Here is a 21,726-nt window from a genome sequence, read left to right on the forward strand (position 1 = left end):
TGGACAGCCCACACTGCAGGGGACGCCCCACAGTGCAGCTGCAAAGAGTGTCGCATGAAGCGTTTTTAGAAGATATGGGATAAGCCCCAGCTAAGCCACTTGATAGTGATGTTGGCCCAGTCACCAAATCTTTTGAGCTGGCCCGGAGCTGTTCAATATATACTGCAGTGATAAACCCTCAGGAATATTGTGAGTAACTAGGACACTGTGCTTGTAAAATACCCAGCACATAGCCTGTCACACCACAGAGACTCAAGGCAGGACACAGTCTTTGTTGACTTTATAGAAAAATCTGTACAAAGACACAAATCCCTATCGCTATCACACTATATTAACTTAGGAGACTCCCACGTGAGGCCCAAAAGAAAGCTGATATTGGCATCCTGTGTAGTAAACCCATCCCTCCTTTAAGCAGCTGCACAGGCTACAGACAGCCAGGAGAGTTGGAGACAGGGATTTTTAATTTCTACTGTATCTACGCCTACTACCCAATATTGCCCCTTTCCATCTTCCTCTGTCCCTCAGAGAAAAATCAAGTCTCTCGAGTGAGCTGGCCAATGTCCTATGTGCATATACAGCCATATATACATGCTGTCACTATGCGACACAATCCCCTATGATACAAGTGGCCCAAAGAAGATGCACTAAGATGCTTTCTCTTATAAACTTTGACCCAAAATGAGAATGGAGAGTGACTTTAAATGCAGACAGAAGTGATGGGGTCAGAAGGTACAAGAGTGTGACTTGCCTCTCCCAAGTCACGGATCCTCTTCAAGAACCGCTTTTCAAAATGTGTGGGGTCCACTTCAGTTGCTGGCTTTTTTTCTGAAACAATGTCTGGATCTAATGGAAGAAAAAAGCAAACATGTTAAAAAGATACAAATGCCACTCATGGGCTCCTAGTCCCGCCACCCCTCCACCCCCGCCCCCAACCCGCTCTCCAGGGCTTTTGCCAATCTTGGTTCCACAGCGCGAGGCAGTGTCTTACTCTGCTCTTCCAGCTTATTGATGTCTCTCATGATGGCTCGGAAAAAGGGTCTCTGGTTGGGGTCATAGTTCATGCAGCGAGTCATAAGGTCAGCCAGCTCCTTACAAGATGGTGTCACTGGCCTGCACCGGCTTTCGTAGAATCTCTCTTTCTGTAAAGAGGACGATGATCACATGGAAGAAACTAAAGGAACCGCCATAAACCTTTTAGCCCCAGGTCAAGGGGAATAACCAATCCCTAATTTTAGTTCCCAACAGCTCTGCTTAAAGGTAGATTTCATAGAGGTGTGTGTTAAAAATTTTTTAATAAATAAACAGACTGGAAGACAATATGACAAAGTGTTAAAAAGTGGCAAGAATATGGTGACTGCTATTTCCTTAAGTTTTTTTTGTTTTTCAAATTTTAAAATTCGGAAACAAATAATTATGCCACTTTAAAATAAAAAATTAAGTGGAATCACTACACTCTTGTTTCTCATCTGTAGCTGGATCTCGAGAGTACTAGTTCCTCTCGGCCCTCATGAATCCTGGGGTGAGGGTGGGGGGGGGCAGGCCCAGAGGAAGAAGAGGAAGAGAGATTGGGATTAAGGGGCTGAGAGTTGCCCTCACCGTTCCCCACTCCACGGCCGTCCAACCGAACCAAGGGCACTTGGGAGGAGAGAGGGAACCCTCTTTTATCAAAGGCACACTCCCTTCCTTACATCATCCCCATATGGCCCTGGGTACACAGCAGGTGCTCAGTAAGTACTGACAACAAAGAGTATGCTGTTTTATTTCCAAGGAAGTTCAAAATAAAATGGCTTTCCCAAAAGCCTAGGCTGAAAATACCAAGTAGATTTACAGATCTGATGGTTACCTCCTCTATCCTGCACCATCTCTACCTGGCGAAAAGTTAAGTGGTTAAAGTTTCCACCTTTTTGATCACCTCCTACGTGTACACCCTCCACTCTGGATTCCCACTGCCATTCCCTGTTTTGGCCTCTGAACATGAATCTCCTCCTAGTCCCTTCTCAGCCTGTCTATCCCAACCACTGCATCCAGATGAACTGTCCCCAAGCCAATTCTGACCACTTTACTCATCACCAAAACCTTTCAATGTCCCACATGACCCCCCAGTAAAATCTCTGGAATTCAGAGATTTTTACAATGTGACCCCAAATGATCTTTTCAACCTATCATGTGTCATTCCTCTCCATATTCTAGGCAAATGAAACCACTCATTGCTTTCCACAGATAACCAAAATTCTACCTTCCCTCTGGTCAATCCCTCCCAGCGCAAAGCGCCTACACACACAGGCACATTCCCATAATCGAATCACTGGGCCAGGGTCAGTGGTCCTTTGTTGTTATTTTTACCACTTTATTCTTTTGGAATTGGAGTCTCCACTCTTCCTACAAGTAAATGTGAGAGGTTCAAGCCTCACCTGTTTTGCATTCTTCCTGGGGAACCTAAGTTAGTGTCTTGGGCTACCTGTGTCTCAGTTACCTGACCTGTATAATGAAGGTAATGACACCGTCCTACCTAACTTGCAGGGCTCTTAGGGTGACAGTTTCAGATATTGTTTGTGGATTCCTTATTATTATTTCAGCCTAACTCTCCTACCACATCCTAAGGTCATCAAGGGAAGGCAAGGCCTATGTCTATTTCATTGTGAGCCCCCAGCTTTTACCTAGGCAATACCTGATACACAGGAGGAACTCAACAAATATGTTAATTTTGGTGAGTAACAGGCACTCAGAATCTCAGATAAATAAAACTATAATGACCTATTAAGCACATGTTGTGTACCTGGCACTGTACATGCATTATTTACTTAATCTTCACAGCAACCCAAAAACTGGGTATTATTTACCCCTATTGTACAGATGATGAAATTGAGGCTCAGGTAAGTTTAGTTTAATTTGCAAGGTCACATAGGCAGCAAGCCTGAGGAGGGGATTTAAAACAAAGCCTTGCCCACTGCGTCCCACATGAGGCGTCCTGGGAACTCCTGGACGTCCATGAACGCCCAAGGAGCCCTTGCCCAGCTCGCATCCTGAGAAACAACCACTTACCTCGATCAGCGTCTTGTCTTTCAGGGGGATCTCGCCGTTGTAACAGATTTCCCAGAGTGTGGTTCCAAAGCTCCACTTGTCAGCGGCCACGCTCAGGTTCTTGGAGTCTTCGACACACTCAGGAGCAATCCACGGGATTCGTTCTATGCACTCTGCAAGAAGACAGCAGACATTTACAGATCAGTTTCTAGGATCACCTGGGGAGTAAATCACTCCCACTGCAGCAAGAACTGTGAGCCAACAAAGAAACAATTTCGAGCAGTGTTTTCTGAACACGGACCACAGCTACATTAGCTCTGTGGGGAGCTTGTTAAAGTGTGGTTTTCCAGGCCCCTCATCCTTGGTGCTTCAGATGTATCAGTCTGAGTCAGGGCCAGCAGACCGTCTGTTGATCACAGACTCCCCAGGAGGGTAGCCAGTCTTCTGAAGCTCTGGCCTCAGAAACAGCGAAGCACCTAGGGTGGAGGCCAACACCCTGAGGAGGGAGAACAGGGGGTCATGTGGACAAAGGCTTAAGAAAGAGAAGGCAGGGGAGGAGAAGCCAACTTATGCAGAGCAGGCATGGGCTAACCTCACATATTCTGCACAATTGTCCCAAATATTGTATTCATTTTATGTAGGTTTTCTTTCACTGGGGAAAGAACAAGGGAAGGGACGACTGATGTGAAGAAGTCACACATCTCTCATACCCAGCTACCTCTGTATCCCCTATTCTGGCTTCTAACCAATGCCAGTGACCTGAGCAGAAACCCCTGCCATGTCCATGGAAATGCCCCTCAACCAGCACAACGGCCTCACAGCACAGCCTCCCGGCTCTGGATAGAGGCAGGAGGGCCCCTCCTGAGCTGGGCATTCACAATCAGGCCCACTTCCCTTCCTCCTCCACCTTCTCATGTTCTTCCTCCCAATGCACCTACATGCAGGGGTGCTGTCACCTAGCTGCAGGCCCACCTTACTGATCTGCAATCCCACCACTTCCCTGAATCACCCTCTGTTCCCCAAATGGATGATGCCTCTCCCCTCTGAAAGCCCACAGCATTCGACTGGTATCTCTTGTGGGAAACCTAGTTCCTACTTGTTCTAGAGTCACCTGTGTCCATGCCTCAAACCCTTGCTGAGGACAGGCCCCCTGACAGATTCATGGCTGAATCTGCCTCAGGACTTGGACGATGGCTGGATGAAAAGTGTCAAACAGGTACTGAAGGCTGCTTCCCCTTCCCCTTCCAATGATTTATTTGGGTCTTATTCCTAAGGCTTGGTTTTCATCCTGGCTCGCTTCCAAATTTAGTCCAGTCCTGAATTACTGAGCAAAACTCTTAAGTGCCAGGCACCATGCTCGATGACTGGAGACTGCTGGCCATCGCTGGCCAGCGGCATACCCTGGGACACGCTGGTATTCCATGTAGGGCCTACAAGGCGAAGAGGCAGAGCATGATCTTTACAGAGCGGGTTTCAGTGTCTTAGCTCCCAGGTCTGTCCTTTCCCTTGGCGCCCACAACACACAATAACCTCAGGGGACACATGACCACAATTGCTCGGGTGCCTCCCCAATATGCTCACTAACTACAGTGGATTTCAAAGAAAGAGGGGAGGACCCAAGAGCCCCCACTCCTCCTGATGCCTCCCTGACCACCTCTGAACCCAGCAGAGCAGCATCCCTTTGTGCTACAGCTACACCCTGAACATAGCCCCTTCGTTACAAAGACCAGATGTGCCTCAAGTGAATTTTCTGTTTCTCCTATTGCACAGTCAGCTCCTTAAAGGAAGCAGGGACCAACCCTCCCTACACTCTATATATTCCCTGGCCCCCAGGGCATGGTAGCAGCACCAGACACCCATCTGCTGAAGTGTACTTCTAAAAGGAGACAGACAGAACTCCAGCCCCAGCCCCCGTCCCACTGTCCAGACCCCGCCTTGGGGTGGGGGCGGGGGGAGGGGAGAAGGGCAAGATGTGAGGATAGGGAGACACACCTTGCCTGGACAGCACAGTGATGGGGATGCCGGGGTCACTGAGCTTGATGAATGGGCCACACTCACTGTCGATGCCCTCACGAGCCAGGAGGAGGTTTTTCGTGCACACGTTTCCGTGGACCAGGTCTTTATCCTCCTACAGAGCAGAAAGAGTGAGCTCAGCGAAGCTGCCCGCAGGCTGCGTGTCTTCAGTCCTGCCCACACGCCGTTTTCAACCCTAGCCGTCAGATCAATCTCTCCACATTCCCCAGGTGCAGCCAGATCCAGGTGGTACAACTCTCCCACCACGAGTTAGGCACATTATATGTCCCTTATCAGTGAAACAGGGATAACAGCAGAGCATGCCCCATAGGGCTTTTGCAAGAATTAAAGGGATTAAAACCTGTAAACCTCTTGAACAGGTGAACCTGGTAAGCACTAAATGTGAACTACCACTGATGCTAGTGGTTTCTTTCATTCATTCAACAAATATTACATTCTTTTTTCTCTTACCATACATTGCAACACAGAAGTCAGTCTTCTGACATGATAAAACTGCCCTCTAAACAGGATTCATATGTTTGGGTCACAGGAAGCAGCCCAAAATGACCATTTTCACTAAGCACCAGGCACACGTGTGTTTACCCACAGAGTATGGGTCCCTCCAGCCTGTTTGGCTACTGCTGGGCTAGGACCAACTTCCTGCCACCCCCTACTGGGACACTCTGGTTCTTGGGGGACCACCACAGACATCAGGATACACTTACCAAGTAACTCAAGGCACTGGCCAACTGTTTAGCAACTTTGAGCTTCCATGGTGTGGTGAGGACATCACTTTTCCGGTGCATGAAGAGATCCAGGGGCCCTCCCTCCACAAACTCTTCCACCATGATATCTACAAGCACAAAAAGAGCCACATCTGGAACCTTCTGTCCATCTGGGACAGTAACTTCCCTCATTCCCTTACAAGAGCCCACTTTAGAGGCTGGTACTCAGCTTGAGAGGATGCAAACACCCATGGGAGGGGTAAACGGCAGACTGCTCCAGAGCCGGACAGGCCTGGGTTCAGCCCTGGCCCAGAGCTCCTTATACCAACTCACAGGGCAACAAACTCGGCTTACCCCGACCTCCCAGGGCCCAGAGTTGGCAAGAAGTAAATGCTCAAGAAATGAGTGAAAAACAAATGGGATTTAGTTCCACGTCCACTATTAAACAGGTGACTTGCTCAGCGCTTCAAATTCCTTGATTGCCAAAAAGGCAAGAAACACAGACAACATGAAGTGCGTAACAGCCACAGTTGTCTTCACAACACCCATGCTCCCCAGCCAGGGCCAGCTTCCCCTTCCAAAGGGAATACACTTACTCTCCACGTCTCGGACACAGACGCCATAGAGGTACACGATGTGTTTATGGGAGACCTGTCTCATCATGCTGGCTGCCTCAAAGAAGGCCTGTGGGAGAACAGGACAAAGGAATGTGAGGGACCAGACTCCTCTGGTCTGACCCCAAAGGGGGTCTGCTGAGAGGAAAATCAGTGGGCCCCAGGAAAGCTCACAACTCCCATCATCCAGGTCTTAAAAACTGTCTGCCTGGCCCTGAGAGCCCAAAGGCCAAACCCTTACCTTGAGGCCAGTCTGGCTGGGCTGTAGTATTTATTTAGAGAATCTAACAGGATACAGAGCCAGGCAGGTGGGATAATCTAACAAGTTCCCCATTGGGTGCTCGTGCCCATCACTTTCTCTTCCTTTAAACTTTGAGAAAGTTTGGCACGACATTAGAACGAAAGGGAAACCAGGGCAGCAGAGCTCTGCCAAGACTTGTCTTTCTCACCCTCCAACGGCCTGCCGGTCCCAGGTAAGTTTTTACTGCTCTGGGCTTTAAGTTTCCAGACTGTGAAGTGACAGCTCTGGACCACATCAGGGACTTTGAGTCCAGTCAGCTGGAGGCCCGGGGCTCCAGCACCACCACCAGGACCTCTAGGTAGGAATGGGAGGGGAGTGAGATGGACAGAGAGGGGCTGCTCAATCTACTCCATCTCCGATGTTCCCTTACTTATTTGACATACAGGTTTATGTAAGATTACATTTGAAGATAGAAACCTTGACTAAAATACAAATTTGAAAATCATAAATAAGGCCAAAATAAGGGCAAAGGTTCTTCCCAGTCCACTGTGCACCACTGGTTCCATAAATGGGGGTAGAAAGGGTCGAGTTATAAGGAAAACACTTGCCAGAGAAATGTCTCTGTGGCTGGGATCTAAGACTTTGAGGATCACTTTTATTCTCTTCTCTTCAGATATTCCTTCGTCATCCTTGTAATCCACCAGGGTCCCAGAGTAGATGTGTGTCCGCGTGCCTCTCCCAAGGTGTTCGCCCTGGAAGAAAAAGCAAGAGGTTGGGTGACTGCTTTCTGGGGCTACTGTGGTGCCAGAATCTGGGACTGAGGACTTATTGGGAACACAGAATGCCAGAAAGGGGTGGGGCAAAGGCAAAAGATTCCCAACAGCTCGCAGCCTCTCCAGCGCCTGGCCCTGGTCAGGCCTCTAGGGGAAATGAAAGCTACTTGGCCAAACACAGTCTTGGCACTTCCTGGGCCCCAGGAGACAGTCCTCACATTCCCAAACAGTTCCATCCTTTCTACCTCTAGGAACCGCCTATGGCCAAAACATAACCCTGACTTATCACAAAATTTCTAAGAGTGCTACAATAGCCAGTGACATCAGCCCCACCCGAGGCCTCCAGAGCAGACTCAGAGAGGGCCCAATCGGGGGCTCCCCCTACACACACACACACACACACACACACACACACACACACACACACACACACACACACACACACACACACACACACACACACACACACACACACACACACACACACACACAGGATGGAGCACGAAGGGGCGTGTTAGTCCTGGCTCTGCTGCCTGCTGGCCATCTAACTTAGGGACGCTCTTTTACCATGCTCAATTGTCTGCTTACTTTCTGTAAACGAAGATAATAATACCTGTCTCCTAGGGTTATTCCAAGAATCCAATGAGCAAATAGATATAAAAGTTCATGGTACAGACCCTGGCACACAGTGGACAGAAACCAATCTGTTGGACCAGTGTGTTTTGTTTGATCACTCCCTAGACCAGGCACTTGCTATTTCTCACACGCAAACTGTTCATTTTCTATCCCTCTATCCAGTATATGTGTGCATATGTGCGTGCTTTAAAATTAGTGATGCAATTTACACATGTATTTCCTCTAGCAATTTTTGCCCACAGAGAAGGTGGCATGAAGACAGAGGCACAGACTAGAAGGACAGGCCCTCGGTTTCCTCACACATGGAAAGAAATAATGCCATCAAATGATGGTACAAGGGCTAAATGAGATCATCCTTGCAAAGCCCTAAGCATATAATGCTCTGTCTCCACAGACCCAGTTTAAGTTTGAATAATTCTGATTTAAACGTTCTTAATATTTGGAAATCAACATGTGATTCACAAAGCTTAGGCATTATCAAGTTATTAACACACAAAACTCATAAAATGAAGTGCTATGATTCTATTATCCTAGGATTGCCTCCCCCCCACCCCTGGTAAGTGGAGAAAATGGATGGTAGCAGACACTCTAGGCTGACTCCTGTCCCCCACAGGAATGTACAACACCATTAATCGGATATATTAATTTGCAAAAATGTAACATTTGTCATCTGTCATAGTAGAATAGCAATATATCCACACTGGGTCCCGTATCCTGGCAAGGTCCTATGACTATTCATTAAAGCTGCATCTGTCATGAAGTGATTCCTCAGGTTATGGGAAGTTGTGTTCCCAGAACATCCCATAAAAGCCATATGCTTTCAGAATAATTACTCTTCCCCAGAAAGATTACTTATTCCAGTGGCCAAGTCACAGCACCATGCTGTCAGGATTCCACAGCAACCCACAAAGACCCTCTGGGTCTCACATCAGCCTCCTTCCAAGCTGCTGCCTCTGCCTAGCACTTGTTCTTCATTCTCTGGGTCTCTGCTTTGATGTCACTTCCCCCAGAAAGCCATCTCTGTCCTCCTGAGATTAGGTAGGATGACTGTCTCTGACAGTCCCACATCCTGCTGTACTTCCCCACTTAGGACTTGTCTCTTGATGATGTAATTGCCCGCGTAAGATAGACAAGAGTCTGCCTCCTTCACCAGACTAAGCCCGCTGAGGGTGGCATCCGTGCCTCGCACACGGAAGTGCTCCAGCACCGCTGGCTAAGTAAACACTGGGGGAATGGAGGGTGGCAGTTATCTGCTAAGAAGCTGGAGGAGAAAGAAAGAAGAAAAGCCTGAAGTATATGTCAACTTCTGGACAGAAAAGAGGCTAGGGTATTGCTGCCCTGGTAGTTTCAATCTCTGGACACAGCTCTGACACCACCAGAGGGACAGAGAATAATAAAGATCAGCCTTCAGTGAAGGGTTCACAGTAAGTGAGGCAGTTGTAGCTGTGGACTTCCACTCCCTCAAAACCCTGCCCAATAATTTCAGGGATTAACTTAAAGTAAACTAACAAACCAACCCCATGCCCACCACTCTCTACCAGGCTCCTTCATGGCGGTGAGCCCATGATCCACCCTCCAACACCTCCAAGGTATCACAGCCTCTCCCAGGTAGTAAATGGCCCCATGCAGATTTCTTCTCTCCAAGGCTGTTGCACGTTGTCCCCTTTACCTCCTCCTGTGTGTGGCTCTGTGTAAGGGGCCTACGGAAGGGGTAGAGAACAGAAAGTGGGCTATGCCCTGGGCCTCACACTCCTAGCCAAGACCAAAGGGCAGCTATGAGGGAAAATGAGCCTGCCTAAGGCTGCAGACTCTGAGCAAAAAGCCTGCCAAGGCTGGGACACTGATCTGGAATGTTCTTCCAGACAGGTCTCCTTCAGGCCTAAATTGTGCATCTCCTGCTGCCTCACTGTGTTCTGTGTCTCTCTGCTTTGCTCCTCTGAATACGTAAGAAAGTCCAGACTAAACTTTAGAGTACTTTGTCACAGAGTGTGTCATGGGGCAGTAAGGATCATCTGCTCACTCCCTCCCATGGAGACCTGATTCTTACTGCCCTGTCAGCATTCCCATTGAGTTCTCCAATTCCTTCTGTCTTAGAAGACCCACAATGGAAGGTCCCTGTACCCTAGACAATCCCACAAAGCCTAACTAATCAACTTCCTTCAAGAAGAAAGCGTTTCTGGGAACATCAGCAAGGCTGGGTAGGACAGCAGGGTACCGGTTAAACTGCTTTAACTGTGAAAGGAAAGTCTCCCTGTGCCTTTTCTACCAGGATTTGCCCAAACCCAGACTTTATCCCTCCCCAGGTCCCTGAGCTGCTCTGCAGAAGGGAGGCAGGACCAAGGCTGGACCCAGAAACCACAGCAATGACTCACTTGCATAATGTCTTTCTTGAGGATCCGATCGAAACTCAGCTGGCTCATGGGGTAGACGGGCTGCCACTCCTGGGCTTTCTTAGTAGCCACCAGCAGATTGGAGATTTCTGTGGACAAGAGGAGAGGTGTCTGAGCAGGGGAGCAAAAGCCCAAGATTCCAAGTAGCCAGTGTCTGCTGAGCTATGGGGCTTGCCGAACACCTATCTGTGCATTTGTTGGTTCCGTCATTTACTAATTTTTACTAAAAGTACTTCATTCCTGCCCTCCAAGAGCTCACAGGTTAATAACAGAATGAAAACTAATAATAAAAAAAAAAACTAACCAATCAGAAGGAAGAGCTACAATTTGTGCAGCTATCTTAAGGATAGGCATGGGTGCCGGGGGTCGACACAGCAGGTGGTCCTAGTAGGAGAGCTCAGGCAAGGTTTCCCCAAGGATTCCTGTTCTACCTCCTCAGCCTGGTACATGGTAGGATACGGGCTGAGGAGAAAGCAGCAGTACGTTGGGCCTTAGGAGTGATGGGAAGCAAGAAAGGATGGTGAAAAACACTAGTTTTGTGCAGAAGAACAGGGCAGGTGACCCAGGGACAGGGTTGTGCCTGAACTTCTTCGGACTCCCACACTGCCTGACAACAAGAAGGCACTTTCTAAGCACTTGTTGACTGTATCTATTTTAAGCGGATCACCCCTCAAATTCTACTGATTCAAACAGCAAACCAACACCTTACAAAATCTGCTAGGCCAGGTCCGCACAGGTGGCTAACTGGGAATTTACGGTCTATGGGAGTCACCTCCCACCTCGGGGCCACTGCAGGCTACAGTGTGCCATGGGCAAAGAGAGCTCCTTCCAGACTGACTAGCAGAGAGTGTTCCAGACACCTGTCAAGATCTCTGTTTACCTCTGGTAGCTGCTGAGCACCAGGCCAAGTGACTCAAACGTGGTCTCCCAAACTCTCACTGCCCTGAAAGGCAGAGGTTTTTTTTTTTTAAGCTCACATCTCTGACGGCTTTCTCTGCGCCAGCTACTATCCTAAGAGCTTTACCACATTAACTCCTTGTTCCTCATGACAATCCTGAGGTACACAGTATTCTTATCCCCGTTTTATAGGTCAGGAAACAAATTCCGAATGATTAAACCATTTGCTCAAGGTTGGGTAGCTAGTACATCCCAGACTTGGGATTCACCCAGTCAGGGATGGCTCTAGTCTCTTACTTTCTTTCCACCATACCCCTGACCCTAGTGGGGCAGGGTGGGGAATATGAATCTGGGTGCTAGAAACTGGGTTCAAGTACAGGTTCCCCTTGTCATCATACCCTGAGTCTACCCTCCTCCCCTCCACTGTTATCCTGACTCCACCTTGTTACCTGGGTGGAGTCGGATTCAAACAGGCAACTCCCAACTTCCCTGATGGAGAAAAGACATCAGGAAAAGGCTATGCGAATGGTGTCCCCAAGGAAGGGCCAGGGCAATAGAGCTGTGTGGGAAATTAGAGAGAGGACGCGGACAGGGGCCATTTCATGGCTGCTTCAGGGAACACAGCACCAGGGTCAACCAAGCAAGTAGAGGAAGCCATTTGGCCTCCATGGATGCTTTCTCACTAGAAAAATGAGAGACTCAGTTGTGCCCCTTGTCGGGATGCTGTGAGGCCTAAGCGAGATACCCGAGGTGAAGGGCTCGCTTCAGCACCTGATGTACAGTGAATGCTCCATGACTGGGAACCATTGTGATTGTGACAAGTATTACATCTTAGCGACATCATCCTTGTTGTACTAGTGCTTTCTCGAGCCTTGACCAAAGTTCTCGGTGTCAGAGCTGAAAGGTGAAGAAATCAAGCACCAAGCCTGACGCCACAGATGAGGATGTGAGAGGATCAGTGGTGACCGGGCCAGTGAGTCCTGTGGGCCCCAAACTCCTTCTAAACATGGTCACCCTCAGACTTAGAAAGGGGCAGTGGGGCTGGACAATACACAAGAAATGGTAGACTTAACTGTCACACCCACTCTGAGTGACTGCCTGCTTTTTACTTATTCCATGAGGAGTTTCTCAGTTGTGTTTACAAGTGAGAAACCCATGTTGGGGTCTGACCATCAGAACCCTGTGGTTAGAATAGCAGAGACACTGAGGAACTTAAAACAACATTCTCTTTAATTTTCATGATTTCACCACTTCTCTAATTTGCAAGTGAGAGAGAAAGATAGAGGGCTCTGGGGGCCTACATGAGGAAGCCTCACACACAGGGCTTATTCTTACTCTCCCCACCTCCAGTCCCCCCTCTTCCCTCCCCTCCTCAGCACCCATCCCCCCACACACCCCAGTTAGGAGACTTGGCCCTTTCCCCAAAGTCTTGGCCCTGGTGGCTGCACCTGCACCTTTGCAAAGACAGTGTGATAAAGGGGAAAGGTCACTGGAGTTGGAGCCAGAATCCATGACTTCAAATCCCCACTCTTCCTCTAACTACCTAAGTGATCTGGGGCAAGTATAATCGGGATAAAAATATACTGAGTTGTTCTGAAGATTAAATGATTTAAAACATGAAAGATCCTCAAACACTGCCTGGCAAACTGCAAGCAATACTCACATAATAGTAGCCATTGTCATCATCGTTATCTATTGTTACTATTATTGTAAATACCACTGATAATACTAGCTGTGTGGCCTTGAGCACGTCACTGAACATCCCTGAGCCTCAGTTTTCTCATCTTTATAATAGCTACAAAGACCTATTATGTAGATGAAAGAAATGAAATATGTATACATACTGCTTGGGACTAGCAAGTACCCACCAATATGGTAGCTACTGCTGACATCATTCACTTGATAGGCATTAGTGAATGCTGATTCTGTGCTGGGTGTTGTGCTTCCCATGAGTCACAGAGTGCTGAGACCCAGATCCTGTCTTACAAGTTCACAGTCAAGTGGGAGAAACAAATACTAAACATATTCAATGCAGGGTTCATGGAGCCTCAAAAGAAAGCCAGGAGAGAGGGTTCAATTCCATTCCCGTGCTTCTCCCTCCACAGCTACTAGCTCCCAGGTCTGGGTTAGTAGGTGTGGCATCTACACCAGAGACCTCCCCGGCTGATGCCTGCAAAGAATCACATCCCAGTCTCCCACCTGCCACCACCTCCCTCTTCCTGTGGCTGCTATTCTCCATGTCCTCAGCCTCACCTAGAGACCACCAATTTCCAGGAAAATAAAAACTGCTTCTAATAGCTGGAAGGAGAGATTATGTGAGTAAACAGGGTCACTGGGCTCTAAGGTTTTAACTCACTCTGAGGACTCACGACCAAGTGGCAGATGTGTTTTTACCTCTGTGGAACATCTTCTATCACAAAAACAAAGGCTGCAGTTACTCTGCAAGGCTGGCAGGAAACCCTATCTGATCAACAAGAACACAAGTCCTTCCTCTTTCACCAAATTCAGTGACAGTCCCTTGCTGAGAGACCAAAATGCGATTCAAACATCAAGAACCCAGGCCCTTTTTGTCCTGGTGTCCTTCCTCCACCCACCCCTGACATAAATAAGCATTCCCTTAAAAGAACAAGAAATGTCTCAGATAGAGCCCTCCGAGTATCTTCAACTGCACTTACTAGGGCCTCAGGAACAACTGTGTAGCCCTTTCCTTGAGGCCTGACCCCTACACTAAGGCAGGATCTGACACGTACAGGGCAGCACTCTGCAGTAGGAGAATGTCAAAAAAAAACACAATGCTCAAGGGATCTGGCATTTGGGGTAAACCTGGCATTCAAACCTCAATTTGACCTTGACCTTCAATAAGACCTACTTCACTTCTCTAGCTCAGTTTTCTCGTGTGTAAAATGGGGCACTTGACCGGGCCACTCCTAAGTGTCCTTCCGGCTCTAAGTGTCCTTCCAGCTCTCACATTCTAAAAAGTGATGAATCCATCTGCAGGACATCAGTGACACATTCATGAAGCTTTAAAAAAAGGCAGCTAAGTTCCTCGTGCCCTCCTATCCATCTTATTACTCTCTGACCCTCTCATAGCTCCCCACTGCCTATAGGATACAGTCCCAGCTCCTTGGCATGGCATTCAAAGCTGCCCATGATCCCAAATCTCTCCCTTCCCAGTCTCACCTGCCCCTTCTTTCTAACTTTGCCAAACACATCAGCCCTCCAGAACCCTCCCGCAGCCCCTGCTTTTGCCTACCTCTTTGCCCCTGCCCATGCTCTCCTGGACGTGCCCTCACCTAACTGGCAAGCTCCCACTCACTGTCCAACACCTGGCTCAATATCCGCCTCCTCCATAGAGCCTTCCCTGTGACTCAGGGATTTTGACCATCCATTGCTTCTTTGCAAGCCCAGGTCTCGTACATGTACGTATTGATTAAAACATTCATGACATCCAACAGTGGCTTCGTTTCCCTGCAACGTTTTCTGTATTAGATAGGAAACCCTTGGAGAGCAGGGACCACGTGCTAGGCATTTCTGATTCTTTGCATCTAACATAGTTCTTGGTCCACAGAAGATGTCCCAGGAACATTTCTCAGATAGATAAACCATTGACAGAACTCTCAAGACATTTTATCTTAAAGAAAAAGTTTCTGCTTACGAATCCTAAACGAGCCTCTTTCTGCAGCCTAATAGGGGTGCTGAGAAAGGTGTATGTTTTTCTATAAAAAATGCTGACACTTGAGGAATGGGATTTGCGTTGGGGACAGACGTGTAACGAGTCAATGAAAGACACCTAGAAACTGTGAGGAGAGGCCACTCTCTTCAAAGCTACCAGCATCTTTTGGTTGACCTGAGTATCGGAACATCAGAAGGGCACAGGGCATCGCTGAGGGGACACGGCCTAGCTCTGGCACAGGAAGACCGACCTCGGGGCTTGGGCTGGCAGCAGCGCTTCAACACAAAGCTGATGTTGTCTGTGCGAAGGATCTGCTTCTTGAGGTGGCTCATGAGGTCTCCCAGGCTGGGGAAGCTGCGGTCCGAACCGTGCAGACTGTAGCGACCCTTCTGCACCTCGATCTGAAAGTTCTTGAACTGTTTCTGGCCACCCAGCACCTGCCATTCAGAAAATTGACCAGAAATGATTTGCTTTAAAAGGGGTCAGGCAAAAATGTACCATGGTAACAATAGAGGAAACTGAGTGAAGCATATACAGAAATTCTGTGCTATCTCTGTAACATTTCTATAAATCTAAAATTACTTAAAAATAAAGTTTATCATAAACGAATAAGCAAAATAATAAATAAATAACAAAAGGGGGTTCCAAGAGAAGGTACTGATAAAAGGGAGTGGACACCAGGGAGACAGCATAACAGAACAGTGATTTCCATGACAGCATCACTTTGTCTTGGACCTGTAGGATGAAATTCACAGAAATACCCACCTCGTAGGACTGTTGCTACGATTATATGACATGGTACATGTAAAAAAACCTAGTAAACACTTGATAAAGGTTAACAAATATTATTATGCAAGAAATCTATAGCAAAATGTATCCAGAAACTTCCTCAAACTGAGTCCTTCTAGGCCACACATTTATCTGAGAACAAGCCTAGGAGCTAGCAGTCAGCTGTTTGGTCCAGTTTCCGGGTTCCATGGTGCACAGAGAGGAAGTACAAGCACAAGTTTTCCTTCATGGGCATTTCTGGTACAAAGAAACTCTATCAGTGGTTAAGAATGAGAGCCAGAAAGATCTACTTATGGTATAAATTAGGACAAGTTATTTGAAATCTCGATGCCTCAGCTCTTCATCTGTACAACGGGAATCATTTGAAATAAACAGTAAGAGCAATCACATCTATGATCCCTGTCTTCCCTAGGTAAGGTGACACCAGGTAAATCATGTCACTGAATCACTGACATTCTTGGTACAGCCCAGGTCAATTATGCCTCAGAAGGAGTGTGGGCTGTCTTCCTCCAAAGCCTAATGAACACAGAAGACAAGCATCCTGCCAAGGCGACAAGCCTGACAAGTTCTGAGCCACTGCACCCGCATCAGCCATGGGGCTGAGCTGCACAGGAACACCAGCAGGCAGGCTGTGGCCTCCAGAGACACTGCCCAGGACACTTGGCAGCACTGGGCACCTTCTGCCATTTCCTCTTCCCACTCTTGACTGAGTCCGGTCCCCAGGCATTCTCTGGTACTTTTCCCTTCAGTGTCTGAGGTCTTCAATAGGCGCATGTGCTGACTTCCACTTCACAGGCCCCTCCCCGCCCCAGTTCTCTCAGTTCACATTAAACCCATTCAACACTAGTATATTTGGACTAATTTTGTAAAATTGTGTTTTAAAATATTCCATTTCTTATATTTAAAAAAAAAAATTACATGAATAACAAAGGCATTTGTGGTTTGGTGGGGTAATGTCAATTCTGGCTTCTATCTTAGCCTTCAGGCTTTCTTTCACATCATTCTCACTTCTAGCTACACTTGAGTCGCTAATAAATATCTCCACTTGTCAAAACATGGGATGGCAATTTGTATGTTAAAATGTCTGAAGCTACTATCTGGGAAAAACTGCGTTAGGCCAGATGCCGAGTTGACTCTCTTGGCAGTGGTTTGTACCAGTGAATGCCACAAACACACACAGCTCTAGGTCTGTGCTGATCTTGGCACTGAGTGTCAAAGCAAAACAAAACAAAACGAAGCAAAAAGACAAAAAAAACCTCTAAATAATTATTCTAAACTTTCTGAAGGTTTGGTATGAACTGGTTTCCTGGTCACATTCTACCTTCCAGAGCCACAGTGGACTCCTGCCATGGGTCTCTTGAAAGAAGAAAGAAGGGACCATGAGGAGGAAAGGTTACGGGTCTGGCTGCTCGGAGCAGTCTCCTTTTGGAGAGGAAGTTGTCCCCGTCAGAACTGCCAGGAATTTTCTGAGAGACCCAGGCTTTTCTACCCCCACCCCTCAAGAGTAGTCCCATCTGCACCAGCTCCTGGGCCAGGTTGCAATGACACCCTGGGCCATATGGCTTGACTGACCTCAGCCTTTTCAAAGCAGGTGACGGTCATGAGGATGTTGTCGAAGTCAGTGCAGCTCCACCGCAGCACGTACATCCCCTCCTCGCTTCCTTCTTGCCGCAATTTATTGATGGCATATTCTGTGCTAGAGGGAGAGAGGGGCAAAAGGGAAAAGAGCTCACGCCAAACAGGAGCACTCTGAACCCAGGGGATATCCACTTCCCTGAGATGCCTTAAGTCTTACGGCCCTATCGCCTTATCTGTCCTGGGTCCTAAAGTCCTCTCAGATACGATATATGAAGCAAGCAGAGATGCCGAGGAGGCTCGAAACAGATCATCAGAGTCTCCAAGGTCTAGAAGAGGATTCAGCCTGCTTCCCAAGGCACTGAGCCCTGCTCATCCCCAATGTGCCCATATATTCTGTCTCCAGCTCCTGCCAGAAGAGCATCCCCAAGGCTGGTGAGGTGGTGCTGCCTGTGATGCAGTGGTAGGGGTCCCCTCCCCACTGTCCCCAGGCAGCAAAACTAGAACACGAGCCTCAGGAAGGCGTAACTTTGGGGTCGGTCTCTTCATTGCTGTATCCCCAGTAACCAGAGCACACCTGGACTCACAGTAGCTGCTCAATAAATGAGTGAACTGAATAATAAACACTGAATAAAGAAATCAGTGAAGATCGGAACGATGTTAGCGGGAACATGCCTGTCTTACGCGCCTTTGTAGCCCCAGGACTGATCAGTCCTAGCGCTCAGAGGGCTGTGAACAGTTGCTAAATAAACACACACATGAAGTTACCACACTTAGCGAATGGCGCTAAGTACTGACGAAAGGGGGCTGGCACGGTCAACATGTGTTAGAAAGGCAGTTAGAAAGTGGTCTGCGACACTTTCATGCCTTTGTGCATGTTGATCCCTCACATTAAGATGCCCTTTCTCTTCTTTAAGACCTGGTAAACCATCACTGATTCTTCAAAGTTCAATCTGATTCAAATGCTACCTACTCTGCAAAGGTGTCTTAGGCAATGAGTTTCAGCCCCTCACAGAACATGAGACTTTCATTCATTCAACATATATTAATTACCTATAATGTGCCAGGCCCTGCTACGGGTGCTGAAGAAAAGCAGTGAACAAAGTAGACAATGTCCCTGCCTTGATGGAGTTCATGTTCTGTGCAGTGAGGGTAGGCAGCCAAAAAACAAATGGACGCAGAAATAAACATAGTATGTCAGGAGGTAATAAATGCCACTGAAGAAAAATAAAGCAGAGCAAAAAAGCCAGGAAGTGCAGGGTGTGGAGAGGGAAGAGATATTGCTACTTTACAGAAGGTGGTCAGGGAAGACTTCACGGATGAGGTGATATTTGAGTAACACCTGAAGGAAGTGGCAGCTGAGTAGATTCTAGAGGAAGAAGACATTCCAGGACAAGGAAAAAACAAGTGCCAAGGCCCTGAGGTCTAACCATGGTTAGGATAGTTAAAGGACATGCTCTTCTGTAATGTTCAACCCTTCGCTCTGCAATTCTTTGTCTCTCTGCCCGTGGGTCTGTGAGCCTCTCTAGGCCTGGGTTCACCTCACCCCATTAACAAACTACCTGTCCACAAGGTAAGTGGGATAGGGAAGAAGATGGGATCTGTATCATGTGGAAGGCAGGTAAAGAGATGCTTCCCCTGATATGTTATGGTCTGGAAATAGAGACTCAGAAGAAACACTGCAGCCATTTTCTTTTGCCTGAAAGGCAGTCTGTCATATGTAAAAAGAAGTAAACTAATCTCTGTTGCTTCAAGTGGCAGAATTCAAATGCATAGGCAGAAGTTACAGAGAGGCAAGTTCAATGCCATATCAGAGGTATGTATCTCTGTAGTTTTTAGAGCTGAAATCTATTGGCAGCCTTGTGTAGTGTTAAGTACCCCATCACCAGAGGTATCTGAGCACAGGCTACTAGTTCTGAGACTCAAGAGGGACAAGATATCCAGCAAGGCCCTTTCCAGCTCTAAGCTTGGTCACCCTCACTGTCCCCACCATTTATCTGACACTTCAGGACAAGCTAACTCAGGATTCCATTATTTACTACTCTGTCAGATGTGGAGTCTTATCTTTCTTGGGTCACTTTGGCACAGCAGGGGGTTAAGAAGTGTAGCACTCCTTGGTCAGCTGTGGAGAGGTGGCGGGGGTGGTTTAAACCATGAGAACCAAGTAAGAGACAAGATGTGAGGGGCTGCTGCAAGGACCAAGGTAAGAACTTGGACAGAAAAAGCCAGACAACAGACAGCGGGGATGGAAAAGAGGGCACCAAATCAATCAGTACCAAACAACGTGCTCAACTGCCCCCGACCTAAACAACTGATGACACCTGTGTCTGAGGTGGCCACACTCCCCATCACTAAAATGGAACTGAAAAGGTTCTAGAACCAACCAGATTGGACCATGACAGCCATTCTGTATGTTGTGGACGATCAGTGGGGGAGCCACATCGGTGCAAAGGTAATGATGGGCGTCTGCTGTGAGCCGAAAGTAGCCATCTACCAGGGACACAAAAGACAAGGCCTCCTCGTGCGAAGAGAGCTTCAGTTCCTGGTGAGACAAAAGAAATGCCCATGGTTACATGATGTGTCTACCATCTTGAGCAGCGACTACAGGGAGATACACGGTGAGAAGATGTTTAAAACACAATGGAGAATGCAGGACCCCAAAGGGAAACTCATTTTGTTAATAACTGCATTTATATACAATGTTCACTGTTTATCGCTTTCTCAGCTATTATCTCTAAACTATCAAATGAGGTACAGTGTGTTTGTGTGTGAGGAAGGGGAGAACTGAGACCTGTGGCAGGCACACCTGTGAAGAAGCTGTCACCTGGGTCTAGATGGAAAAGCAAGCCAGAACCAAGGTGGCAGAGGTGTAAAAGAGGAGATGGGAGGAGAAGAGCGTGCAAGTGGTACCCTGGTCCTGGCGCTAAGCAATGACAAACTCAGTCAGCATTATACCTGTTCTAGGAAAGGAAGCAGAGCACAGACGCTTCATCTCATGCAGGACTGGTCTACAAGGTGCAACTCCTATATTTTAATCCAGGGATGGTCCCAGATACAATGATGAGGTTGTTAGGTTAAGTCCAGGGACCCCTGAGGGTTTGGAGGAGGCAGTGTCTTACTCAAAGTGTGAGAGGCAAAGGCAAAAGTGGAGAAGGGGGAGAGAATTTCCGTGAAAGGAATGTTTTCATAAAAACACTTGGAGGTGAAGACAGGTAGGTTTTTGTATTTGTCTGTCTGTCTTGATCATATAGCCCTGAGCAGAGATTACCATTTGCGAGCCATCTCCTAGGGAAGGAAGGTATGTATGCAAAGCCATGATTTAGAGCTTTGACCCATAAAAACATGAAAAAGCACCTGAGTCTTCAGAGAAGAGCAAAACACTACTAAGAATAAGGCTCTTTACATAGCACTGGGAAAAAGAGAGGCTGGTAGCAGAGAAAAACAGACCAGTGAAGGGGAAAGGGGGCAGATAAAAGCTACAAGACAGGATGGAGGAAAGGGGACCTAGTCACAGTTAGCTGTGAGGCCAAGGGAAGGGTGCTCTAGGGTTGTGAGCCAAGGAGGCCAAGAAGGGCAGGGCCACCATAGGGATGGTGATTCAGGAATGAGACTTTGTACTAAATGTGCTTCCTTTCAGGTATGACCTGGCATCTCCCTGCAGATCCCCAAAAAGCAAATTCAAGATGGTCTAGCTTGGGCAGCCCTTCATCTAGTCATATATGAGTGAGACCACATAAGCACTTAAGTTCCCTGAAAGCGGATGTAAGAACAGAAATGGGGAACGTCAAAAAAATTCAGAGAGATGAGATAAATCAAGATATGATATGATAACATATTAGCATCATGCTTTCCTGAAAGACCAAGAGCCAAAGTACTGCCTGATCAAAGGGCTTGGAAACCCCTTGGCTATGAAGGGACAAAGGAGTAAGATAAAGAAGAGAGAGCATCGCGCCGTGTTAACCCACAGGCTCTGGAGCCAGCTTATCTGGGTTCAGATATCAGTGTTTCCACTTACTATTATACTTAAGCAGACGTAATCATTTTCATAGGTCAAAACAGCCAACTGCCAAGAAACGGGCACTTTCAAATTATTTAGCCTAATAGCTGTGACCATGTGTAAGTTAATCTTTTTGTGCCTCAGTTTCTTCCTCTGTAAGAAGGGGATAATAATATACCCACCTCACAGGGTTAATATGAAAAGAGTTGATAGTTGTAAAGTATTTAGAATAGGAAGTGCCTGGCATGTAGTAAGAGCTAGTGTTTACAAAAGAAAATAAAGTAATGGAGAGAACAAGTATTTCTTCCTCACTTCCACCTGCTCCCTACAAAGCACTGCAGCTTGGCACAGAGTCATCGGCCCATGTGGTCAGAGTGAGCTC

The 21,726-nt window shown here is 47.5% G+C and overlaps 1 protein-coding gene across 7 annotated transcripts in view; it reads right to left on the reverse strand.

Moving 5' to 3' along the window:
- Positions 1-21,726, reverse strand: part of JAK1 (Janus kinase 1) — a 98,031-nt gene that overhangs the window by 6,685 nt on the left and 69,620 nt on the right. For all 7 annotated transcript variants that reach the window (XM_006919283.3, XM_025051950.1, XM_006919282.3 and 4 more), the window contains 11 exons: positions 19,732-19,889; positions 17,345-17,468; positions 15,234-15,420; positions 10,396-10,502; positions 7,223-7,366; positions 6,356-6,443; positions 5,760-5,887; positions 5,014-5,149; positions 3,043-3,194; positions 989-1,139; positions 749-843 (listed from right to left, as the gene is read on the reverse strand). In XM_006919283.3, the coding sequence (XP_006919345.1) occupies positions 749-843; positions 989-1,139; positions 3,043-3,194; positions 5,014-5,149; positions 5,760-5,887; positions 6,356-6,443; positions 7,223-7,366; positions 10,396-10,502; positions 15,234-15,420; positions 17,345-17,468; positions 19,732-19,889 (1,470 nt within the window). The remainder of the gene's footprint in view (positions 1-748; positions 844-988; positions 1,140-3,042; positions 3,195-5,013; positions 5,150-5,759; positions 5,888-6,355; positions 6,444-7,222; positions 7,367-10,395; positions 10,503-15,233; positions 15,421-17,344; positions 17,469-19,731; positions 19,890-21,726) is intronic.

This window comes from Pteropus alecto, unplaced genomic scaffold (assembly GCF_000325575.1).
Source record: "Pteropus alecto unplaced genomic scaffold, ASM32557v1 scaffold25, whole genome shotgun sequence".
NCBI classification, from domain to species: domain Eukaryota; kingdom Metazoa; phylum Chordata; class Mammalia; order Chiroptera; family Pteropodidae; genus Pteropus; species Pteropus alecto.